Genomic DNA, 20,873 nt, shown 5'->3' on the forward strand with positions numbered 1-20,873 from the left:
ACACCGAGCGTCCACTCCACGGTGTCTTAGACCAACTCCCCTCCTGTAAGCCAAATGTAACTCTCTTTCTCTCTTTCCCCCCCCCCCCCCCCCCCAAAAAAAATTTTCATGATTCTCTTTTTTATATCACATTCAACGATCGCTTCGATATATAGATAGGTCAATAAAAGTTATGGTTAGCTTTAAAATACATAGAGGAGGAGATAGATATAATAATACATGGACCAATGCATGCTATGTTCAACATCATGAGTGTCAATTATAAGGCTAGTTGACCAGGAAAGCTTCCTTTACGACCTGACATCCGTAACACAAACGACCCAAGCATTGTAAAACATGAGTTTGCATGGATGTCCAATCGCAGAAATGGGTCAAAATTTCAATCACCATACTGTGCATATGCAAAATTCTTCAATTACAGCTCCTAAAATAAAATGTGAACTCGGTTTCACTTGATGCTCCTCATTGGTAAATTTCCTAGAGTTCCATTACAAGCACCTTAATTGTTTCAAAACAGAAATTTGTAAACCAAGCCTATTTTGAAGCATATCTTAAAAAGAATTGCTAGAAACAAAGCCAAAAGATCAAACCTTTAGGTTGCAGTATGCCCTAACATGAAGAACTTTAATAACAAAAGAAAGAAAGCCCATATTAACAAAGGTTTTTCTTTTTTTGCCAATCGGTCACAACTTAAAAAGCAACTTAGTTGCTATCTATTTTGAAATACCACTCCTCGACTCTCTACTTGCCTTAGGTTGTCATTGTTCAGAGCATACCATACCATAACACCCATCAAGTCGCCAGGCCCCCCCCTTCCTTATGTTGCAAAAACAAGATAACATCTAGAACAAGATTCAAGAATCTCCATTTATTAGCTCTGGAACTGCCTCCCATGGAATGTACTCACAAGAATTCAAACAGTTCTCTTCAAAGAATAGCATTCCAAAATCAGTTTTTAACTACTGGAGTTCACCACCTGTATAGCCTAGACAAAACTGGGAATTCGCTTACTATAATGGTTCCTGCAAAATCTCATTTCTCCTCTGACAATCTTGAGGAATCACCAACTGCCGCTTCCATTCGTGCGTACCATGGTCCAATGTTGGTATTTTCCACCATCTCCTTACCTGCCATAAGGTGTCGCAATGGCCTAAGCACTCCAAAAACCGCAAGGTCTGCCAAGTTTGGTTTAGAACCTCCTGAACATTGCGAGAAGAAACCTTAGCTCTCTCTGTTAATAATGAGGCCTTTTGAACAGGTAGAATAAACACATCCATTTTATAAAATGAGTGCCAGTGCAACATGTGTAACTACCAACATTCACATTGACAACATGCTCACTAGTGCAGCATACAAGCTCCAAGATCACGATGAAAGTTGCACGGTCCGTGTATACCCATGAATGATCTGTCCTTCAGGGCCTGGACCCAATGCTCAGCTGCATCATATAATGCAGCACGTTCATCCACTATGTTGTATCGCTTTTTGAGCCGTTTGGATATAAAGTACATTGCCGTCGCTCCCGCATATTTTGCCATCAACCTTTCCATGGTCGTGAAGTTGCCTGTCCAAATAAAAACAAGTAATCAGGCTTAGAGACCACACCCTCCAATTTCACGCCATACCTCCCCAGCAGTCAGCCACTTACAACATAATAATTTGCTTTTCAAAGTGAATCTAGGCTGTTCTTTGATTAATCCAGGTACATACACGCATGCACACACAAACACACGCATGCACAAAGGGCTACAACTTCCACCATGCAGCCAAAATATAGTACAAACAATTAGATTCCTTGATCTCATAAGCTGCAATTAAGTAAATGTCTTCGATGACTACCATGAGTTGTTATGTATTCAAAGGACTCCAGGGCTTCCGATGGACTTCGGTATATATTTGGAGACAGCACGTGCACCAGATGCTCATCAACCCACCTGCATTAGAATGCTCTCTTTTAAACATGGACGGCAATTGATTTGATACATACTGTACATGAGAAGATAAACCCCTTTTAAAAAAAACAAAATAACACAAGCAAGCATGCATAAGTGCACATATTAAATGTAATATGTGAACTTGACCCCTTTCTGAGGGATGCTGCAACATACCCAGGGCTTCCTTGATTATCTGAGATTCTTTATCTTGGGATGGTCCCAATACTAAGGCAGGGTCCAGACCCCGTGATGGAAAAGGAGAGGAGCTGCTTTTTCTGGCAAACAGATTTTTATCTTGAGGTTATCCATTGGCCTTGTGACGAGTAAGTGGCATGGTTGCACTAGGACAGTTGGACGTGACAAAGCATTGTGCGTGCAGAGATTCTCCGTGCCTATGTTGGGTCACCTTCCCCTTATATACACCCCTGCTTGACGGAATTTTGACATACTCGTTGGAACCAAGCACATGCGCCAAGTGTCTTATGGATGTATATTTGCAAAAGCGTTAGGGTCTTATGGATGTATATGTGCAACAACGTTTAAGTGTAAATAAGGAGTGCATTGTTTTTGTACTTCAGAAAAGAGCATGCACACATTTGGATAACTTTTAAAGCTTAAAAGTATGCTTTGAAAATCCAAGTAGAATCCCCCATACTTGTACATTTCCCAAAAAGGTAACATTGTGCTGATCCACCTGCTGCATTGGTCTGGAGAGGCAGTTGCAAGAGAACTTGGCAATGCCTTTTGTGGACACCCACGTCCTCTTAATGGAGGGGACCAAATATGAAGATTGAAGATCTTCAGCGTGTCAAGAAGACCCCAAGCTACTCTAAGACAAAGACTTGATCTAGCTAGGTACTTTAAATGTACAAAGACCATTAAAAACCAAAGCTGGTGTCAACAAAATACTACCAAGGCCATGTGGTATGTCCTGAAGAAGTTGAGCTACTTGCATAGAACACAAGTGTTAAACAAGGAGCAGGGAACGGCAGCGGGCATGAAATGCCATAATCCATTCGCTGTTAAGGATACTCAGGTCTGAAACATGGAACAAGGATTCTAAACAAGAAGTTGGAATGAGAAGAGACCTGAAAATGGCCATTCCTGTAATGTGATAAATATTAAAGAGTCTCTAGGAATGCAAGCATGACGAGTTTAGTTGCCCGTACTATGTCTCGATGGATTTCTGTTGTACAGCAAGACATCCATGTTTTGACACTCCCACTTCGATGTGAACCGTTTAATTGCCTGGCCCATGTACCAACCCGCTTATCATTTGCCTAGAAACCTAAAAAGCATGGACTCCTTGCAATCAAATGACTTGTAGCATCACCGTCACATGTGGCTCTTTGGTGCCTCGAAGCTGCCCTAATTTGTAGAAGCGACAATAATTTGTAGAAGCTATGAAATAAAGAAGATTAGTTTCCCTGTCTCTTTGCTTTGCTCGAATCATTGCTTGCTTGTTTGAGCTCTCGACCACGTAGATATGTGATCAACTGCTTTGAAAAACTATCTTCCTAACTCCATACATCGTACAGAGTGGGCTGAGCTCTCGACCACATGGATATGTGATGAACTGCTTTGGAAAACTATCTTCCTAACTCCACACATCGTAAGGAGTGAGCTGCTCTAAGACTCCCGCCAATAGACATTGAGTGAATGGAGTTCCTTTGCTTCTCTCTCTCTCTCTCTCTCTCTCTCTCTCTCTTTTTTTGGGAAAAGTCAGGGCTGTATATTACTGAGTACAATATAATCCCCAGCGGATGCCAAAATAGCCTATCACGTGGGGTGTACAAGCTGAATGTAAGAATGAGAGCCACTATAGTGACAACTCGACTCGAACAATCTCATGGTGGTCGGTGTGATGAGTGGAGGAGAAACCACCGAGGAGGGGCATAATGCCATGTAATCTGGCCACCTGTAAGTGTGAAGAAGAGTGGGAATCGGGCCCAACGCCGAAGGAAGGCAAATCGACGAGCCTCGGCTGCTCGAGATGTACCTGAGGAAGAATCCCACTGCCAAATCAGTGTGTGAATGATGTCCAGCCAAATGGCAGTGAGGGTATCCTGGAGGAGCTGTGGAGCCGCACTGAGAATGTGAAGACAACGAGCTCTCCAAACATTCCATAGTGTAATGCTAGTGATGACTGAGAAAACTTCATCACGTGTCTGAGGATCCCCCTGCCAAGCAATCTGTGGTAGCATAGCCAAAGTCCCTCGCCGGTAACCAGTCGAGGTAAGCATAAGGGCTGGATCTCTCTCTCTCTCTCTCTCTCTCTCTCTCTCTCTCTCTATTTTTATATATATATATATATATATATATATATATATATATATATATATATATATATATATATATATATATATATTGAATCTTCTAATGTGTTCCATTATGCATACGCTTTTTTCCAGTCACTATGTGCTGGCACAACCGTAGCATCGTGGATGACATCAGTGCTTGGGTCACTAGGAGAAATAATATTATTCCACCCCGCCTTTAGAGTGAGTATATATATATATATATATGTATCTATATATATATATATATATATATATGTGTGTGTGTGTGTGTGTGTGTAGCCTCAGCTATGTTGTATGGGGTGCAGATATGGGGACCTTCTGTAGACCAGGATGGTTGGAGACGTATGGAGAGGCCCTTGGTATCTATGATCTCTCCACTGATTAGAGCCAAGGCCTCCGTACCCCACGCTATCGTTCGAGCAGAGCTAGCTGCCCCTCCTATGGAGATTGAGGCACTTACCAGATCAGTCTCCTTTGCGCGCACCTTGTGGGATACTACTAGAAACAGATATGCTAGACTGGCCCTTGAGTCTTCCAGAGAGTTAGCTCTTCAAGGGGACACTTCATGTTGGTATGCACGGATGACTCATGGTTTCACACGCATGGCTTCACCATGGAGAGGTTGCCCCCTTTCCAATACTCTCTTCAAGCACCCTCGATGTCTCTTACACGGGTGGAGATTACTAGACTCGTTCATCAACTAGATACCAAGAGGACATGGGAAGAGCCGCCACAGGAGTTGGGCACGAAGATGGCTTTCTATGCAAAGCATCTTCTCCACCTGTCAGATACGTAGATCCTCACATCAGCTGGAGATTTGAGACCGGTAGATTCAGAGGGATACCAGAAGACAGCAAGATATGCCCCTTATGCCAGCTAGAGCTAGAGACAAAGCTACATTACATATGTCATTGCACAGTGTACTATGAGATACGGGGCCGTCCACTACTTATTCAGAGAGGGTTTCGATCCTTTTTCTAGGGTCACGAGTTATGAGGATCAGAGATGTCTTGTGCTAAATCTACTTGAGCTACATAGATATAGAGATACTTTACTGGGGAGAGCTAGAGAGAGACAGTCCCAGAGACAGATTACAGATTTCTTTCCACTGGATATGGGAAAACCAGAGGAGCAACCATCACTGCAGAGCTCAGCCCACACTCATTCAACCACTACAAGCACTCTCATCGACCGAGCACTGGAGCTACAAAGATCCAGACAGCCACGATTGAGGAGAGGGGCTACACAGCATTGATGGAGACTACAGCAAAGGATCCGAGCCATACCCTCTCGACATCCAGAGTGCAGATGAGGATGGATTATGGTAGTAGTAATACTTTTGTTCTAGTTCTTTTGTACCTAGACATGGTATCAGATTCACTGTTTTGTAACAAATTGGTCTCATAGGTCATTTTGGCCTTCTGGAGACGTTAATATAACATTTCATCTTCTCTCTCTCTCTCTCTCTCTCTCTCTCTCTCTCTCTCTCTCTCTCTCTCTCTCTCTCTCTCTCTCTCTCTCTCTCTCTCTCTGTGTGTGTGTGTGTGTGTGTGTGTGTGTGTGTGTGCGCGTGCGCGCGCGCGCGCTCTCATCTTGTATCAGCCTTAATATCAGATCTCACCCATTATATTCCCACACGCACACCCACATTGTGTTGTATTAGCCCCCAGTCACTACTTTCACCCCCCTACTCATATCCTACATTGTTCAAGCTAGTGCTTAGTTCACATCTGGCAGTTAAGATTTCAGTTCACACTTTACTTCATTTTATTTTTGTACCTAGACATTGAATTAAATCCACCAAGATTATCACTTTGCTCTCATAGGTCATTTTGGCCTTTTTAAGACGTTTCATATCATTCTCTCTCTCTCTCTCTCTCTCTCTCTCTCTCTCTCTCTCTCTCTCTCTCTCTCAAAGAGGCTGACTTCTATTACTTTAAATCCCTTGGAGCCCCCAAATGGTGCGCATTCTCCGGGCAATCACACAACTATTTACGAAATAGGTCTGAGGGCAACAACACGGAAATTGTAAAAGCTGGACACAAATAACCACATGAGCAAACTGTAAATACTGAAAGCCAAGGAAAAAACCGCAATAAAAATGCCGTGGCAAACTGAGTAGAGAGAGGATGTGTCACAAAAATACGGAAAACCATAGTAAAAATGCCATGGCAAATTGAGTAGAGAGAGGATGTGTCACAAAAATACGGAAGCGTACACTGGCTTTTAATTGTATTTCAATACTCAAGAGAATTAGAGTGGGAGAAAGAGAGAGAGAGAGAGAGAGAGGAAAAGCTTGACAGTTCATTGGGGACCAGAAGATGGGCTGGTCCCCCCCAATAAAGAGATTATCTTTATTACTAAGGGAGAATCTTTACAAGCACAGAAACGGGGCAATAGCCCGTCCTCTATTCTTTCTTTTCTGCTTTTGACTGAGAGAGCGCGAAAGCTACTCTCTGAATACTGAGAGGATTTTTCCCTCTACTATGAGATTTTGGGAAGCTCTCGAAAACGAGAGTCTATCTTCCACAAAACTCAACAGAAGCTCTCGAAAATGAGAGTCTACCTTCCGCTAAATGTCTCCCTTTATGCATAATCATTCTGAGCACCTTCCAAAGCCGAAATAGAGACCTTTTTTGTGATGGAATTTCACCAAACTTTGTGTACACGTAGTGTAGGTAGAGAAGAACTAGGTTGTATGTGTATTTTGTTGAAATTCACCCTAAAAGAGATGATTAGGGGGGCTGAAAACAAAGAATTTACAACCAACACACTCTACGAAAAGAGTGCCTGCTGCAAGTTCTTGCTTCACCAAAAGTTGGCTATGGCTATGAGAACCACGAGGCCACCACATATGTCGCAAGGGGCTGCTCTCAAGCTTCCATGGAGAGCTCCAATGCGTAGAGCATACTCACAATAGGGGGGATAGGAGCACTGCCAACACTGAGAAGTAGGGAAGGGGGGGCTCTTATCAAGCCAGCAGGAAGAGGGGGAGCTAGGAAGAGAGAGGGTGAGAGTGAGAGTGAGAGGTTAGTTTGCATTGGTAACTGTGCCACTTGGCACACTTACTTAATAACTTAAAAACCCTTCAACTTTCACTTTTAAAAGTTCACAAACTATTAATGAAATGTGCAAATTGAACCACAACTGCACGCATAGATGCAACCAATGAAAATGTTAGATGCTCCCCAATGCAATGCCATACCAGCACTGCTCTGGCAATACCTGTTCACACTTGTCCGACCATTTAGTCCAACATAAACAATTTAAAAATACTTTAACTGACTTATCCTAAGGCCGTAAAAATAATTGAAGTCTTAGGGTTAGTGATGTAACGTGCGTAATTTTCTAAGCCTGGAATCTGAGGCTACTATCTACCCTTTCATTGAAGACCCGATTTCCCAATCACTAGGGTTTCAGGGTATTTTCTGCTAGAGTCTCCGTGAGGTGCTCTGGCTCAAACTTGGGCACACCTAAGGCCCCAGAACTGCTAGATCTATTCTAATGTGCACACAACTAATTAGATAATTCTTTTCTTGTTTTTACAAAGTCTCACATAGTTACATCCCTCTTGGTTCTAAACAGTTGACCTCAACTGTAGGGCGTCAACTTAAATGTGCAAGATGTCCGGGTAGTCCTTGAGATCGGACTCAGTCATCCACTTTGCATCTAAAGGGGTGTAATTGTTGAACTTGACTAAATACTTTCGATGTAGGCTCCCGGACTTTAGTTGTCTCTCAGAGTGGTGTATTATCTGTTCAGGTTGAAGGATTTCCTCAGTCTCTTCGATTTCTAGAGGATCTTCTTGTACTGGCGCCACCGGAGAAGGTCCAACATATGGTCGGAGGAGACTTACATGAAAAGCATTATGGATGCGCCAATGAGGAGGCAAATCCAACCTATAAGTCACGTGATTGACTTTATCTGTAATCTTGAAAGGGCCGTAAAATCTATGGGAAAGTTTAACGACTTTCCCTGTTCTAACCCGCTGTTTCAATCTAGCTTTCTCAAACCGAAGCAGGACATATTGTCCTTTTTCAAAATTGAGATTCCTTCTGTGCTTGTCTGCTTTTCTCTTCTATTGCTCTTGAGTACGAAGAATCGCTTGCTTTACTTGATGATAGGCACTATCAATATTGCGCACAAATTCAATTGCGGCGAAGATGTTTTCTTTGGTAACCATAATAGGAAGTAAGAGTGGCTTCCCATAAATAATTTCAAAGGGAGCTTTTACCAGTTGAGAAATGTATGGTATTATTATACGCAAACTCAACTAACAGTAAGTACTCTTCCCATTCGGATTGTCGTTCCGAAACATAGCACTTGAGGAGGTCTAAAACAGTGGCATTAGCGATTTCACTTTGACCATCTGTTTGAGGATGATAAACTGACGAAAAATCACGCTTAGTTCCCAAGTTCTCGAACAATGCTTGCCAAAATAGACTAGTGATGCGAGGATCTCTATCGCTGACAATAATCTTTGGCAATCCATGGTGTTTAAAAATCTGAGCTAGAAATATTCTAGCCATATGATCAGCTTTAATCGACTTCTTAACTGGAAGGAAATGTGCTTGCTTATTGAATCTGTCTACTATAGCCCAAATTGCATCATTTCCATTCTTGGATCTAGGAAGATCCGTAATAATAAAATTCATGGCAATACTTTCCCAGGGCGTGTTAGGCACAGGGAGTGGCTGAAGCTTACCATAAACTTTTTGTCTGTCATATTTCACTTTTTGGCAGACTAAACACTCGCGTACATATTTTTCAATGTCCGCACAGAGTGTTGGCCAAAAGAAATATCTTTCGAGGGCACTAGTGGTAACAACAATTCCCCGATGCCCGGCATAAGGAGAATTATATGCTTCATCCATCACCTTCTGTCGTAAGGGCTGAGCTATACATATTGCTTGTTCACGATATAGCGTATTATCCCTAATGGAATAAGGTGGCCTTGAGTGACCAGCTTGAAGGTCTACCCAAATTGTAGCAAAGTCTAGATCTTGAGGATACATCTCACTGAGAGATTCTAGTTCCTCATGATAAATTGTTGTTAGTGCATTGATCTTTGAACGCCTGGAGAGAGCATCTGCAACTGCATTCTTTGTTCCAGAAGTGTGTAAAATCTGAAAATGGAACATTGAAAGAAAGTTGGCCCATCTCATCTGCTTTTCTGATAACTTTACTGTGTGAGAAAGTAGCGAAGACTCTGATATTCTGTCTTGATTATAAAATCAGCTCCTAACGATAATGTTTCCAAATGGAAAGAGCATGAATTACTGCCATTAGCTCTTTCTCATATATGGAAGCATGCAACTCTGCATCTTTAAGGCGTCGACTTTCGTAGGCTATGGCGTGACCCTCTTGGTTCAAAACTGCTCCTACACAATCTTCAGATACATCGCAATATACCTCGAAAGGTTTGCGAAGATCAGGGACGGTGAGAACATGTCCATGACTGAGTAGATACTTAAGCTTTTCAAAAGCTTGTTTTCGTCCAGGCCCCCAATGGAATGGAATCCACTTCTTTGTCAGATCATGAGGGGACCTACTATGGCGGCAAAGTCTCGAATGAAACGTCGATAATAGGAACAGAGGCCGAGAAAACTTCGTACATCATGTACTATAGTTGGCATAGGCCATTCTACAACTGCTTGAATCTTATCATGGTCCATTCTCACCTCGTTGTGAGATACTATATGGCCCAAATAATGGATTTCTTTTAAAAAGAACTCACTCTTCTTAGCATTCACAAATAATTTGTGTTTGCGTAATTCTTCAAACACTAATGGGAGATGCTTATAGTTCGTTTTCTGTCTCTGAGAAGATTAAGACGTCATTGAAGAAAACTCCTGTAAATCTTCTATAGGAGTGAAAGATTCTATCCATTATTCTGTTGAATGTGGCTGGTGCATTAGTGAGTCCAAAAGGCATCACTAAGAATTCATACAACCCGAAGGTTGTTCTAAATGAAGTCTTATGCACATCCTGAGGAGCTATGCGGATTTGATGATACCCGCTCTTCAAGTCTATTTGACTTAAGACACTTGCTCCTTGTAACTTGTCAAGAATGTCATCAATCGGAGGGATTGGAAATCGATTCTTGATTGTGATCTTGTTTAGAGATCTATAGTCTATGCACATGCGGAATCTGTCATCCTTTTTCTATACTAGCAAGACAAGTGAACAATATGGAGAAGTACTAGGCCTTATTAAGCCCTTCTCCAAAAGTTCGTTGACCTGTTTGAGGATTTCCTCTTGTTGCATTAGACTAACTCGATAAGGGGGGTGATTTGGAGGAGAACTTCCTGAGATCAAATCAATTGTATGATCCTCAGGTCGAGAAGGTGGGAGTTCATTTGGAAGTTCGTCTGCAAAACAATCTTTAAAACTTTCTAATAACTTAAGTCTTTTTTGCTCTAAAGAGGAAGAAAGTTGTGAAGCAGACACATCTCTCTCTCTTGCAAAAATCAAGTACGTTGAAACAAACTTTTTCATTACTTTCTTGATTGCAATGTGATTGGCGATGGGGATACGCCAATCACCTGCATCCGCAAGTACAAGATATATTCCTTTCCTTTATGAGCAAAGGATAAAGTTTTTTGAACACAGTCAGGAATGGGATGCATCTTGTAGTGCCAAGGCATTCCCAAGATGACATCGCACCCTTCAAGTGAAGCTAATAAGAAAGACTCTTGATCTTTGTAGTTGTCGACCTTTAAATTCAACTTCCCTATGATTGAAGTAGAGCTGGAGTTCTGTCCTTTGAAAGCAGATTGTGCTTGAATAGAAACTCCAAAACGGCTGGGTTGTAAATTTGAGGTCATCCGCTAGCTTTGTAGAGATGAAATTGTTTATTGCCAGGATCAAACAAAATAAGAGCCGGTTCGTTGTTGATACTACCCCATGCTTTGAGAAGAGCTCTTTCTTTTCCATCCTTGGTTGTATTCCCCTGTACATTTGGGACTGCATTGGAAGAGGGTAGTTACGGGGTTTTAGTAGGGCAATCACCCTTCATATGTCCAATTTGTCAACACTTGAAGCATCTTCCTTCGTTGATGTACGTTCTCAATTCAGCAGGAGAGAGACATCTCCCTTTCTTGGGCTAATTTGGCTTTGCTTTTGCATCGGAGGCGGTTCCTTTCTTCTTTTGAGAAGAAGAAGTAGAGGTAGGCTGCTCATGGAGAGCCTTCTGTTTGGCATGATAGGTGCTTTGCTCCATCTTCCTGGGAGTACCCTTGTCATGTATTCCATCAGCTATGCGAGCTGATTCCATAAGTATCTGCAAGTTACCTCGAGGGTAAAGCTTCATAGCCTTTTGCAAGGCTTCATGCAATCCTGCTTCAAACTTGTGCATCTTCTCCGAATCCTCAATCTTCTTGAATGGAGTGACTTTCGAGAGAACGTCCCAAAACCTATCCACATAGCATGGAACAGTTTCATTATCTGACTATGAGAGTCTATCCCATTCTTTCTTTACTTCTTCCTCATAGTCTGGAGGAAGAAATTGTGCATAGATCTCCTTTTTGATGACAGTCCAATCTTGGGGTTTGCGATTTTCTAGGATCAAGGTTAACCACCAACTACTGGCGGTGCCTTTCAGGTACATGCTGACATGGCGAAGCTTTGATCTTTCTTTAAATTCACTTCTGCAAATGCAACTTCAAATTGGCGGATAAAAGCCAAAGCTTTATCATTATCACGCCGTCCATTATGGGTGTCGAATTTTACATCTTTGTCTCTTGACTTGAATGTTTTCTGCTTGTGATGCTTCCTTTTATAGTGCTCCTTTCTATGCTTAGACTCCTTGTGGACAGGAGTCCTTTCTCTTAAATGCACTTCTTGCTGCGACGGATCGTCAAGGAACAAGTCTTTTGGAGCGACTATAACATCCAGATCCTTCATGAAAGAAAACTGAGGAGAATCAAGAGGATCCAGCTCTTGAACCTTTGGATTAAACCGCACATGACGTTCTAGAGGTTTCCTCTACCTCTCGTGCATGTGGGAGGTTCCAATTAAAGGATCTTTCTTTGGTTCTTGCGACTTTGGGTTCTGCGGGATTTCTCCCGACCCCATGGGCACTTTCTCCTTCCTTTTCTCAAGAGTATGGAGAATCTTTTGGACTTCTGGATGGGAGAGAGCTTTTTGCAACTCTACCACCTCATGTTGAAGGAGAGAGAACTCTATCTCGCGTCCTCCCATTTCTGCAGTCTGCCAAGAGTCGTCAATCCCTTAAGAAAGAGAGAGATGATCTTGCTCTGATACCACTGTCACAAAAATACGGAAGCGTAGACTATCTTTTAATTGTATTTCAAATACTCAAGAGAATTAGAGAGAGAGAGAGAGAGAGAGAGAGAGAGAAAAAGCTTGACACTTCATTGGGGACCAGAAGATGGGCTAGTCCCCCCCCATAAAGAGGTTATCTTTATTACTAAGGGAGAATCTTTACAAGCACAGGAACGAGGCAATAGCCTGTCCTCTATTCTTTCTTTTCTGCTTTTGACTGAGAGAGCACGAAAGCTACTCTCTGAATACTGAGAAGATTTTTTCCTCTACTATGAGATTTTGAAAAGCTCTCGAAAACGAGCGTCTATCTTCCACAAAACTCAACAGAAGCTCTCGAAAACGAGAGTCTACCTTCCACTAATTGTGTCCCTTTATGCATAATCATTCCTGAGCACCTTCCAAAGCCGAAATAGAGATCTTTTTCGCGATGGAATTTCACCAAACTTTGTGTGCTCGTAGTGTAGGTAGAGAAGAACTAGATTCTATGTGTATTTTGCGGAAATTCACCCTAAAAGAGATGATTAGGGGCTGAAAACAGAGAATTTACAGCAAACACACTCTACGAAAAGAGTGCCTGCTACAACTTCTCGCGATGAAACTTCACCAAAAGCTGGCTATGGCTATGAGAACCCTTGTTCTAAACAATGGGAGCACGAGGCCACCACATATGTCGCAAGGGGCTGCTCTCAAGCTTCCATGGAGAGCTCCAATGCGTAGATCATACTCACAATAGGGAGGATAGGAGCACTGCCAACACTGAGAAGTGGGGGAGGGGGGGGGCTCTTATCAAGCCAGCAGGAAGAGGGGACGCTAGGAAGAGAGAGAGGGTGAGAGTGAGTGAGAGTAAGAGGGTTAGTTTGCATTGGTAAGTGTGCCACTTGGCACACTTAATAACTTAAAAACCCTTCGACTTTCACTTTTAAAAGTTCACAAACTATTAATGTAAAGTGCAAATTGAACCACAACTGCACACATAGATGCAACTAATGAAAATGTTAGTTGCTCCCCAGTGCAATGCCATACCGGCACTGCTCTGGCAATACCTATTCGCACTTGTCCGACCATTTAGTCCAGTATAAATAATTTAAAAATACTTTAACTGACTTATCCTAAGGCCGTAAAAATAATTCAAGCCTTAGGGTTAGTGTTGTTCTAAGGACCCCATCTCATTCCTGTGCTTGCACTAACGCGCGTAATTTTCTAAGCCTGGAATCTAAGGCTACTATCTACCCCTTCATTGAAGACCCGATTTCTCAATCACTAGGACTTCAGGCTATTTTCTGCTAGAGTCTCCCTGAAATGCTCTGCCCAAACTTGGACGCACCTGAGGCCCCAGAACTGCTAAATCTATTCTAATGTGCACACAACTAATTAGATAATTCTTTTCTCGTAAATAAATTAATTATCCACAAAGTCTGACATAGTTACAGGATGCCAGCAACCTCTGAAATATAGGCATTTTTACCAAAAGCACTCTCTGCACTTGTATATTAAAATCTGAGCCGCCGAATCTGAACCACCAAAAGTAGCCAGCGGTGAAAAGGACAAGGAATATCTACAATGGTGAGAGCTCGACATCGGACATATACCCGCTATTTGGTATCATCTGATAGCTAAAGGAATAGATGAACAAAAGGGAAATGGCAATCCATCATAAATATGATGAAGAAGAAACGACTTAACATCACCAAGAGATTGCAAGAGGAGGCCACAAGGGAGTACCAAAGCACTGCAATGGCAGTGGAGCAAACAAGGAGCTGTCAACCAGTATAAAAAATACTCCACTTGCTGAGGGTGGCTCCTGGATGCCAAAGCTGGGGAAGAAACTCCAAGAAGACCGTGACCATGTGAAAACTTGTTGTAGACTCCTAGTAAAACGAGCAAACAGCAAAGCAGCGAGACAACCACCCATGACAAACAACAAACCCTAGAAAAACAAAACAAGAACAATAACAGATAACGGCAAAAACAATAACAAAGTAATTCAAAAACAAATAAAAAACGTACTCTTAAGGACAAACTCCACCGACACCCATGCACCCACCCACACACACACACCCGAAAGCAAGTCTTGAGAGTACAAAGGAAATAAAACACAGAAAGCAAACAAAATCTTGTTGGGTTAAGGCCCTAAATGACCCCCATATTGTACTCTAATGTACATTTTATACTTTTGTCTAGGTTCACATTGAACCTAGACCATTTTAAAGTCACTTATAATAATAGTAGGAAAACCCACAACCTCACAATTGTGAGTTTCCCCCAAATCGTACGAACTGCTTCTCTCTCCCTGCTTCGATCCCTAGCGCTTTCTCTCAGGTGCACTCCGCCTCTTGCTTCTTGCCCCAATCCTGCACTACATCGCGACGCGCACCTACCGATACCTTCTGCTACGCGCTTTCAACTGGTATCAGAGCTCTAGGGTTTCAAAACAGCCCTACGCAGTCTACTCCACAATGAGTTAAAATTGCTCTCCCGCAATCAATTTCGGGAAGCCCCTTGCTTCCGCAGTCGAACAGGTCAGCAAAACTGTCAAAACAACCAAAAACACGTTGTTTTTAGGTACCGTGTTTTTAGGTCAAAACAGGTGATTTACAAGTTATAACGGGTCAAAACAGCAATACACAAGTGTACCTGAGTTGTGGGATTACATGTATTGATGTTTGTCGCGACAAATTGAGTGAAAAGCTGAGTACATGTGCTTAAAATTGCACATTTCAGCTAAAATTTCAGATTTGGATTGTTTCATGTAAAGAAACCGTGGCTCTTCGTATGCAAAGTCTTGTGGTTGCTACTATTTGCTGAAATTTTCAGCATATTGCATCCCTCTTGTATACACACTTGTGGTTGAATTGAAATGGCTTCTTCCTCTTCCGCATCTGCTGACACTAAAAGTTTGATGGAAATCAACGGTTCAATGGTCAAGGCTTCGATCTTTGGCAAAGAACGCATGCAAGGTATGCTTTTCTAAAAGGATTGTGAAGATGCATTGGTCAAGAAACTGTGGCTCTTCGTATGCAAAGTCTTGTGGTTGCTACTATTTGCTGAAATTTTCAGCCTATTGCATCCCTCTTGTATACACACTTGTGGTTGAATTAAAATGGCTTCTTCCTCTTCCGTATCTGACACTAAAAGTTCGATGGAAATCAAACGGTTCGATGGTTAAACGGTTGGAAATCAAACGGTTAAAGCTTCGATCTTTGGCAAGAATGCATGCAAGGTATGCTTTTCTAAAAGGATTATAAAGATGCATTGAAAGAGAATAAGCCGCAAGGTTTGTCTGACGAAGAGTGGGCCGGGTTGAATAAGAAGGCTATGGCCTACATCAAAATGGCTATCAATGATGACATTTTGACGGCCATCAAGCGTTTGGACTCTGCTTCTGCAATATGGCAAAAGCTAAAGTCCAATTATGAGAACACCACGCCTGTGAACCGGGTGCATTTGATGCGAAAGTTGGTGAATATGCAGCTTGATGACTCGAAGTCAACTTTTGAGCATTCGAGTGCTTTTACAAGTGTGTTGAGTCAGTTGCGGAACAGTGGGATTCAGCAATTCAATGATAAGCTGTGTTTTGCTACATATGTTGCAGACAATTATGGCAAGGTATACCTTGGTGATAATTTTGGTTGCAATATTGAGGGAATGGGTACTATGCGTTTGGCTCTTAACAATGGTCAAGAGCTTGTGTTGAATGCTGTCAGGTTTGTACCAGGCATTAAGAAAAGTTTGTTATCTGTTGACCAGTTAGATGCACATGGTTATACTACCATCTTTGTTGGGGGTTCATGGAAGTTGCTTAAGGGCTCTATGCTTGTTGCAAAAGGGTCTAAAAGAGGTACTTTTGTACTGTCTTCGATACAAAGGTTTGCCTGGCAAGTTTCTTGTTGTTGCTGAAGTTGCTTCACACGGAATTGTGGCATAAGAGACTTGGCCATATGGGCCAAAAGGGTATTGATGTACTTTCCTCTTTAGAGAGGGTTGATGTAAAAGGCAAAAACTTTGATTTTTGTAACGATTGTCTTTATGAAAAACAAAAGAAATCTTCTTATTACTCTAGTGTCTCTCGCAAAGCTAATCCTCTTAATCTTATTCACTCCAATGTATGCACTATGCTTGTTAAGTCTTTTGGTGGTGCATTGTATTTTGTTACGTTCATTGATGATTGTACTAGGAAAAGATGGGTGCATTTGTTGAAAAGTAAGAGTGATACTTTTAATGCTTTTAAGAAGTTTTATGCTTTTGTCATTACTCAAAAGAGTACTAAGCTTAAATGTCTCAGATCTGATAATAGGGGAGAGTATGTATCTGCTTAATTTCAACGTTTATGTGATGAGAATGGGATTAAAAGAGAGTTGACAGCCCCTTATAATCCGTCTTCTAATGATGTGGCTGAGAGGTATACTCGTACTTTATGTGAGAGAGTGTGTTGCATGTTGTCCACCGCTAATCTTTCCCAAGAGTTTTGGGGGGAGGCATTGAAAACTGCAGTTCATATTTGCAATCGCTCTCCTAATAGTACGCTGAAAAATGACATTCCATAAGAGGTTTGGTCTGGCAAACCTGCCTCTTATGGTTATTTGAGAGTTTTTGGCTGCGAAGCTTTTGTTCATGTACGCACTGACTTGAGAACAAAGCTTAATATGAAGTCCATTAAAGGAGTCTTCCTGGGTTATGGGGAAGAAGGTGAAATGGGCTATAGAGTGTGGTTACCACAGTTTAGAAAGGTAATACGCAGCCGAGATGTAGAGTTCAATGAGGCAAAATTGCTTAAGAATGCTACAAAAACTGATGTTGACAAGAAAATAGTCAGATTTTGGTCTTCCGTGCCACCCATTGATGTTGAGAAAGAGCCTCATGATGCATTACCGCAAGCTGAAATTGATAATCAGCCGATTAACCTTGAGCTAGAAGAGGTAGGACATGATATTGATGCTCCTAATGAGGATGAACAGCCACCTGGATTGGCTGAAAATGATTTTCAGCAGCATGATAGAGCTGAAAATGAGTTGCTTATAATGTAGAACCATTGCATTAGAATGTAGATCATTGGGTATGTAGGTCAACTCGTTTAAGAAGGCAACCGCAGAGATTTAACCCCTCTTTGAATCATGTACTGTTGAAAGATGAGAATGAACCTCTTACAGGACCAAAACCCGAAAGCCACCAAGAGCAGTGAAGGGAGCAAAAGCTGGAACAACTGCAAGGGTGTCTGCATTACCCGGAAAAACACCCAACCACTTCTCTGCTGTAGGGCTCCAGTGCTTGCAAGATTTGTTGAAGACCTAGCAGGAGCCGATCTAGAGAGTCCTTGCAAGTGATTGCCTCTTACCAAGGAAGAAATGGGAAAAGGCCATCGATGGCGAGGGAGGCCAAGCCGAGCAACTGCATAGCAAACAGATTGCCCAGGCAGAAACGAGCATTCCCAGCAAGCCGAGCCGTTCCATGGGCAAGTGAGTGGCTTCGACCTCGAGCACACTAGGTGCAATCGAAGAAATCGTAAGCAACCGAGTGAGAAGGGGTGTTATGTTAGTATCCTATTTTGTGTAACATTTATCATCCGACGTGTTTGACTATTTGCCCATTGTCCCTTCCACATTGTTTCCGACACTTATAAATATGACTGATTGCAAGAAGTGCTATAAGAATCATCTCGACTAGATTTATAGAATCCAACTGGCTGCCCTTTCATATTAGTCTCATATGCCATGCTTTCTTAAATTTGACTTCATGGCTGTCACTTCAGTAGATTTGATAGCAAGTTATCCTCAAGAAAAAGGCTATGTCATAACTGCACGCTAACTGTCTAATGAATGTGAATATGCACTAAACCCATGTGTTATGAAAAAGCCTCCCGTAATTTAAATTCAACTGCTTGTAAAAACTAAGTGACCCTACTGATACTCCAATCAAGGACCTCATCCACACAGAATATTCCAGTGAACTGAACCTCACAATTCTTGAAAGAAAATAAGATATAAGACAGTTAAACGAGGGGTCTTAAGACGACAATTAAAGCGGTTACAGATGTCAGAATTGCACAGCCGCTGCCACCAGAGACGAGATACTCTTTCAATAAGTCTACAGTCTGAGATTCTCGTGTAAAGAGAGACCTAACTTAGAAGTTAAGACAATTTTTTTGGAATCAAAACAGAACCAATCTAGTATTTATGCATGCAGGGATCAAACTTTCTAACACTCCATCAGTATGAAATAGGCATTTAAATACTTGATCGATCGAGTACAAATTTCACCAAAATATGCATAAAAACTTGAGCAAGAGCTTCTCTATTCTTTAATTGTCAAACGGTTAGAAAAAGCTAGAGTCATTGTTGAAAAATGAAGAAACATTCCCAACCAACCTCCGCCAGGTCTCTTGCTCCTCTAGCTGTTCAGCTGATGAAGTCGCTTCTCCTGGATTGATTCTCTCATTCAAGGTGGAGATGATAGCTGCAGCGATGTTTGAAGAGTAGGTTAGTACTCTCATTCATTGCTTTTACAATTTGTGCAAGATTAACTGTAGTGCACCTCATACAAGGTCTTGTGAACACTAACATCAAGTATCAGCATGATAAAGGAAATGAGGGAGACAGGCATGCCAGTTGAATCATTCATTTGTTGTCCATCGACCATCAAAACTGGAACCTTTTTGTACTCCGACCATTTCAGTTCTTTCTTGCTCATTGGATTCACCTCCACCACTCGATATGGGATGTTGTGATAGTCAAGAAATGCTTTGGAAAAAAAGGAATCAAGACAACAATAGTGTCAGCCAAAAGAAATGAATTGCTATAAAATGTAACATGCTGAAGCTTAAATTGAAACACCGCATCTATCTCTCTCGCATACATTCAAAAACACACAATGTATACTAGACTACAATATCTTCAGACACAAAAGAGTACCATAAACAACCTTTGTTTTGCTCCATTGGTATCGTGCTTTGTTTCGACAATCATAACAATAATAAAGATGTAAACCATACAAATGCAAAAGAGCTGAACTACAAGAGCTTCAGATACCCTACCATAACATTGGCATGCATAGATACTAGTTCAGATTGGAACTTTGAACTTAGGAGACTTACCCGGCCAACTCAAGCAACAAGTTTTCATCGCATTATATATTTAATAGAGCAGAAGTGCCAAAGGCAAAGGAATGATGTTTGCAAAAGAGCTAAAATCAAAACTTGCTAAAAAACAGACAAAGAAGGAAACAAACACACACGGACAACAAATGTGAATTTACAAGGTAAAAGAAGGCTCCGTAGGAAACACAACAAATGCCATACAAACATTGTAAGTTAGTTATATGACATCGATACCCTATGCAACCAGCAGTTTGATACAACTTATGCAGGAGGGAATTTACAGAGGCCTCTAAGGTAAGGAAAGCTGCCACTTTCTTGAAAGGCAATGCGCTCACATGGTGGACGACACTGTTAATGCAAGGATAGGCACCCGCCACATGGGTGTACTTCAAGCAAATGTTTGCATCTGCGTGGCTGTCAAATGAATTTGAAGCCGATGTCATGACGGATTGGCACCAACTTACTGCCACTACTTGCAAGAGCTTAGAGGAGTACAATCAGAAGTTCTCTAAAGCGATGCTCTTAGTAACCTCCTATAGGTTGCCGCTGACAAAGCAGATTGAGAAGTATTGTTGTGGGCTGCCTAGAGGGCTCAGAAATTACTGTACAAAGAACAAAGAGGCTACCCTTACTCAGCTTATGAAGTTGCCAACATTGGTCATACTTTGTTGAAGGGAGAAGACAGTGGGTTTCAAGGCAACGTGAAAGAGGGTACGTCAAAGAAAAGACCAGCAAAGAGGTCCTTTGCAAAAGCGGCTCCTGAAGCTTCCCAGGAGTCTGAAAGAGAAGAGAAAGCTGAAGATTCAGCCGAGTCTTTTGGAGCACAAGCCAAAAGAAAAAAAGTTGAGGAGACAGGTTGCACAACGCTATTTGGTGAAGTTCAAGAACTATCCACCTATGGATGCAAAGTAGATGGAAGAGTGTGAACTTTTGGAATCACCAAAAGTATTCCAGCTTTACCTGGGTTACAGCCTACGTATGCCCCAACTCAACGTGTTCAAGGAGGGGTAATGATGGAGCTAGCACATCAAATGAATCAGTGCAATAGAAGTGTGCATCACTCTTCAAGTGTTGAAGGTATTATGCTCGCTATGAAGGTCTCATTAAGTCATTTGTTTCTATTGATGATTTTTACATAATTTTTGGGACCCTCTTTTTGAAGTCACAAATGGCCGGACATTGTGTGGCCAGTGTGAAAAAGCCGACGACCGAGAGTTTCACCCGCAATCGAGAAGGGCACGTCGCCACGAGATGGTCGGGCTA

At 41.9% G+C, this 20,873-nt stretch overlaps 1 protein-coding gene across 1 annotated transcript in view; it reads right to left on the reverse strand.

The window, feature by feature from the left end:
• Window positions 1–853: 853 nt before the first annotated feature.
• LOC147464320 (Glutathione S-transferase family protein) overlaps window positions 854–20,873 on the reverse strand; it is a 32,111-nt gene continuing 12,091 nt past the window's right edge. Inside the window, exons 2-6 of the mRNA XM_086514001.1 lie at window positions 19,120–19,254; window positions 18,883–18,970; window positions 1,840–1,934; window positions 1,397–1,564; window positions 854–1,199 (exon numbers count right to left, since the gene is read on the reverse strand). Coding sequence (XP_086370127.1) covers window positions 1,033–1,199; window positions 1,397–1,564; window positions 1,840–1,934; window positions 18,883–18,970; window positions 19,120–19,254 — 653 coding nt within the window. The 3' untranslated portion in view covers window positions 854–1,032. The remainder of the gene's footprint in view (window positions 1,200–1,396; window positions 1,565–1,839; window positions 1,935–18,882; window positions 18,971–19,119; window positions 19,255–20,873) is intronic.

Source organism: Adiantum capillus-veneris, chromosome 1, assembly GCF_014529385.1.
Source record: "Adiantum capillus-veneris isolate H3 chromosome 1, ASM1452938v2, whole genome shotgun sequence".
Lineage (NCBI taxonomy): Eukaryota > Viridiplantae > Streptophyta > Polypodiopsida > Polypodiales > Pteridaceae > Adiantum > Adiantum capillus-veneris.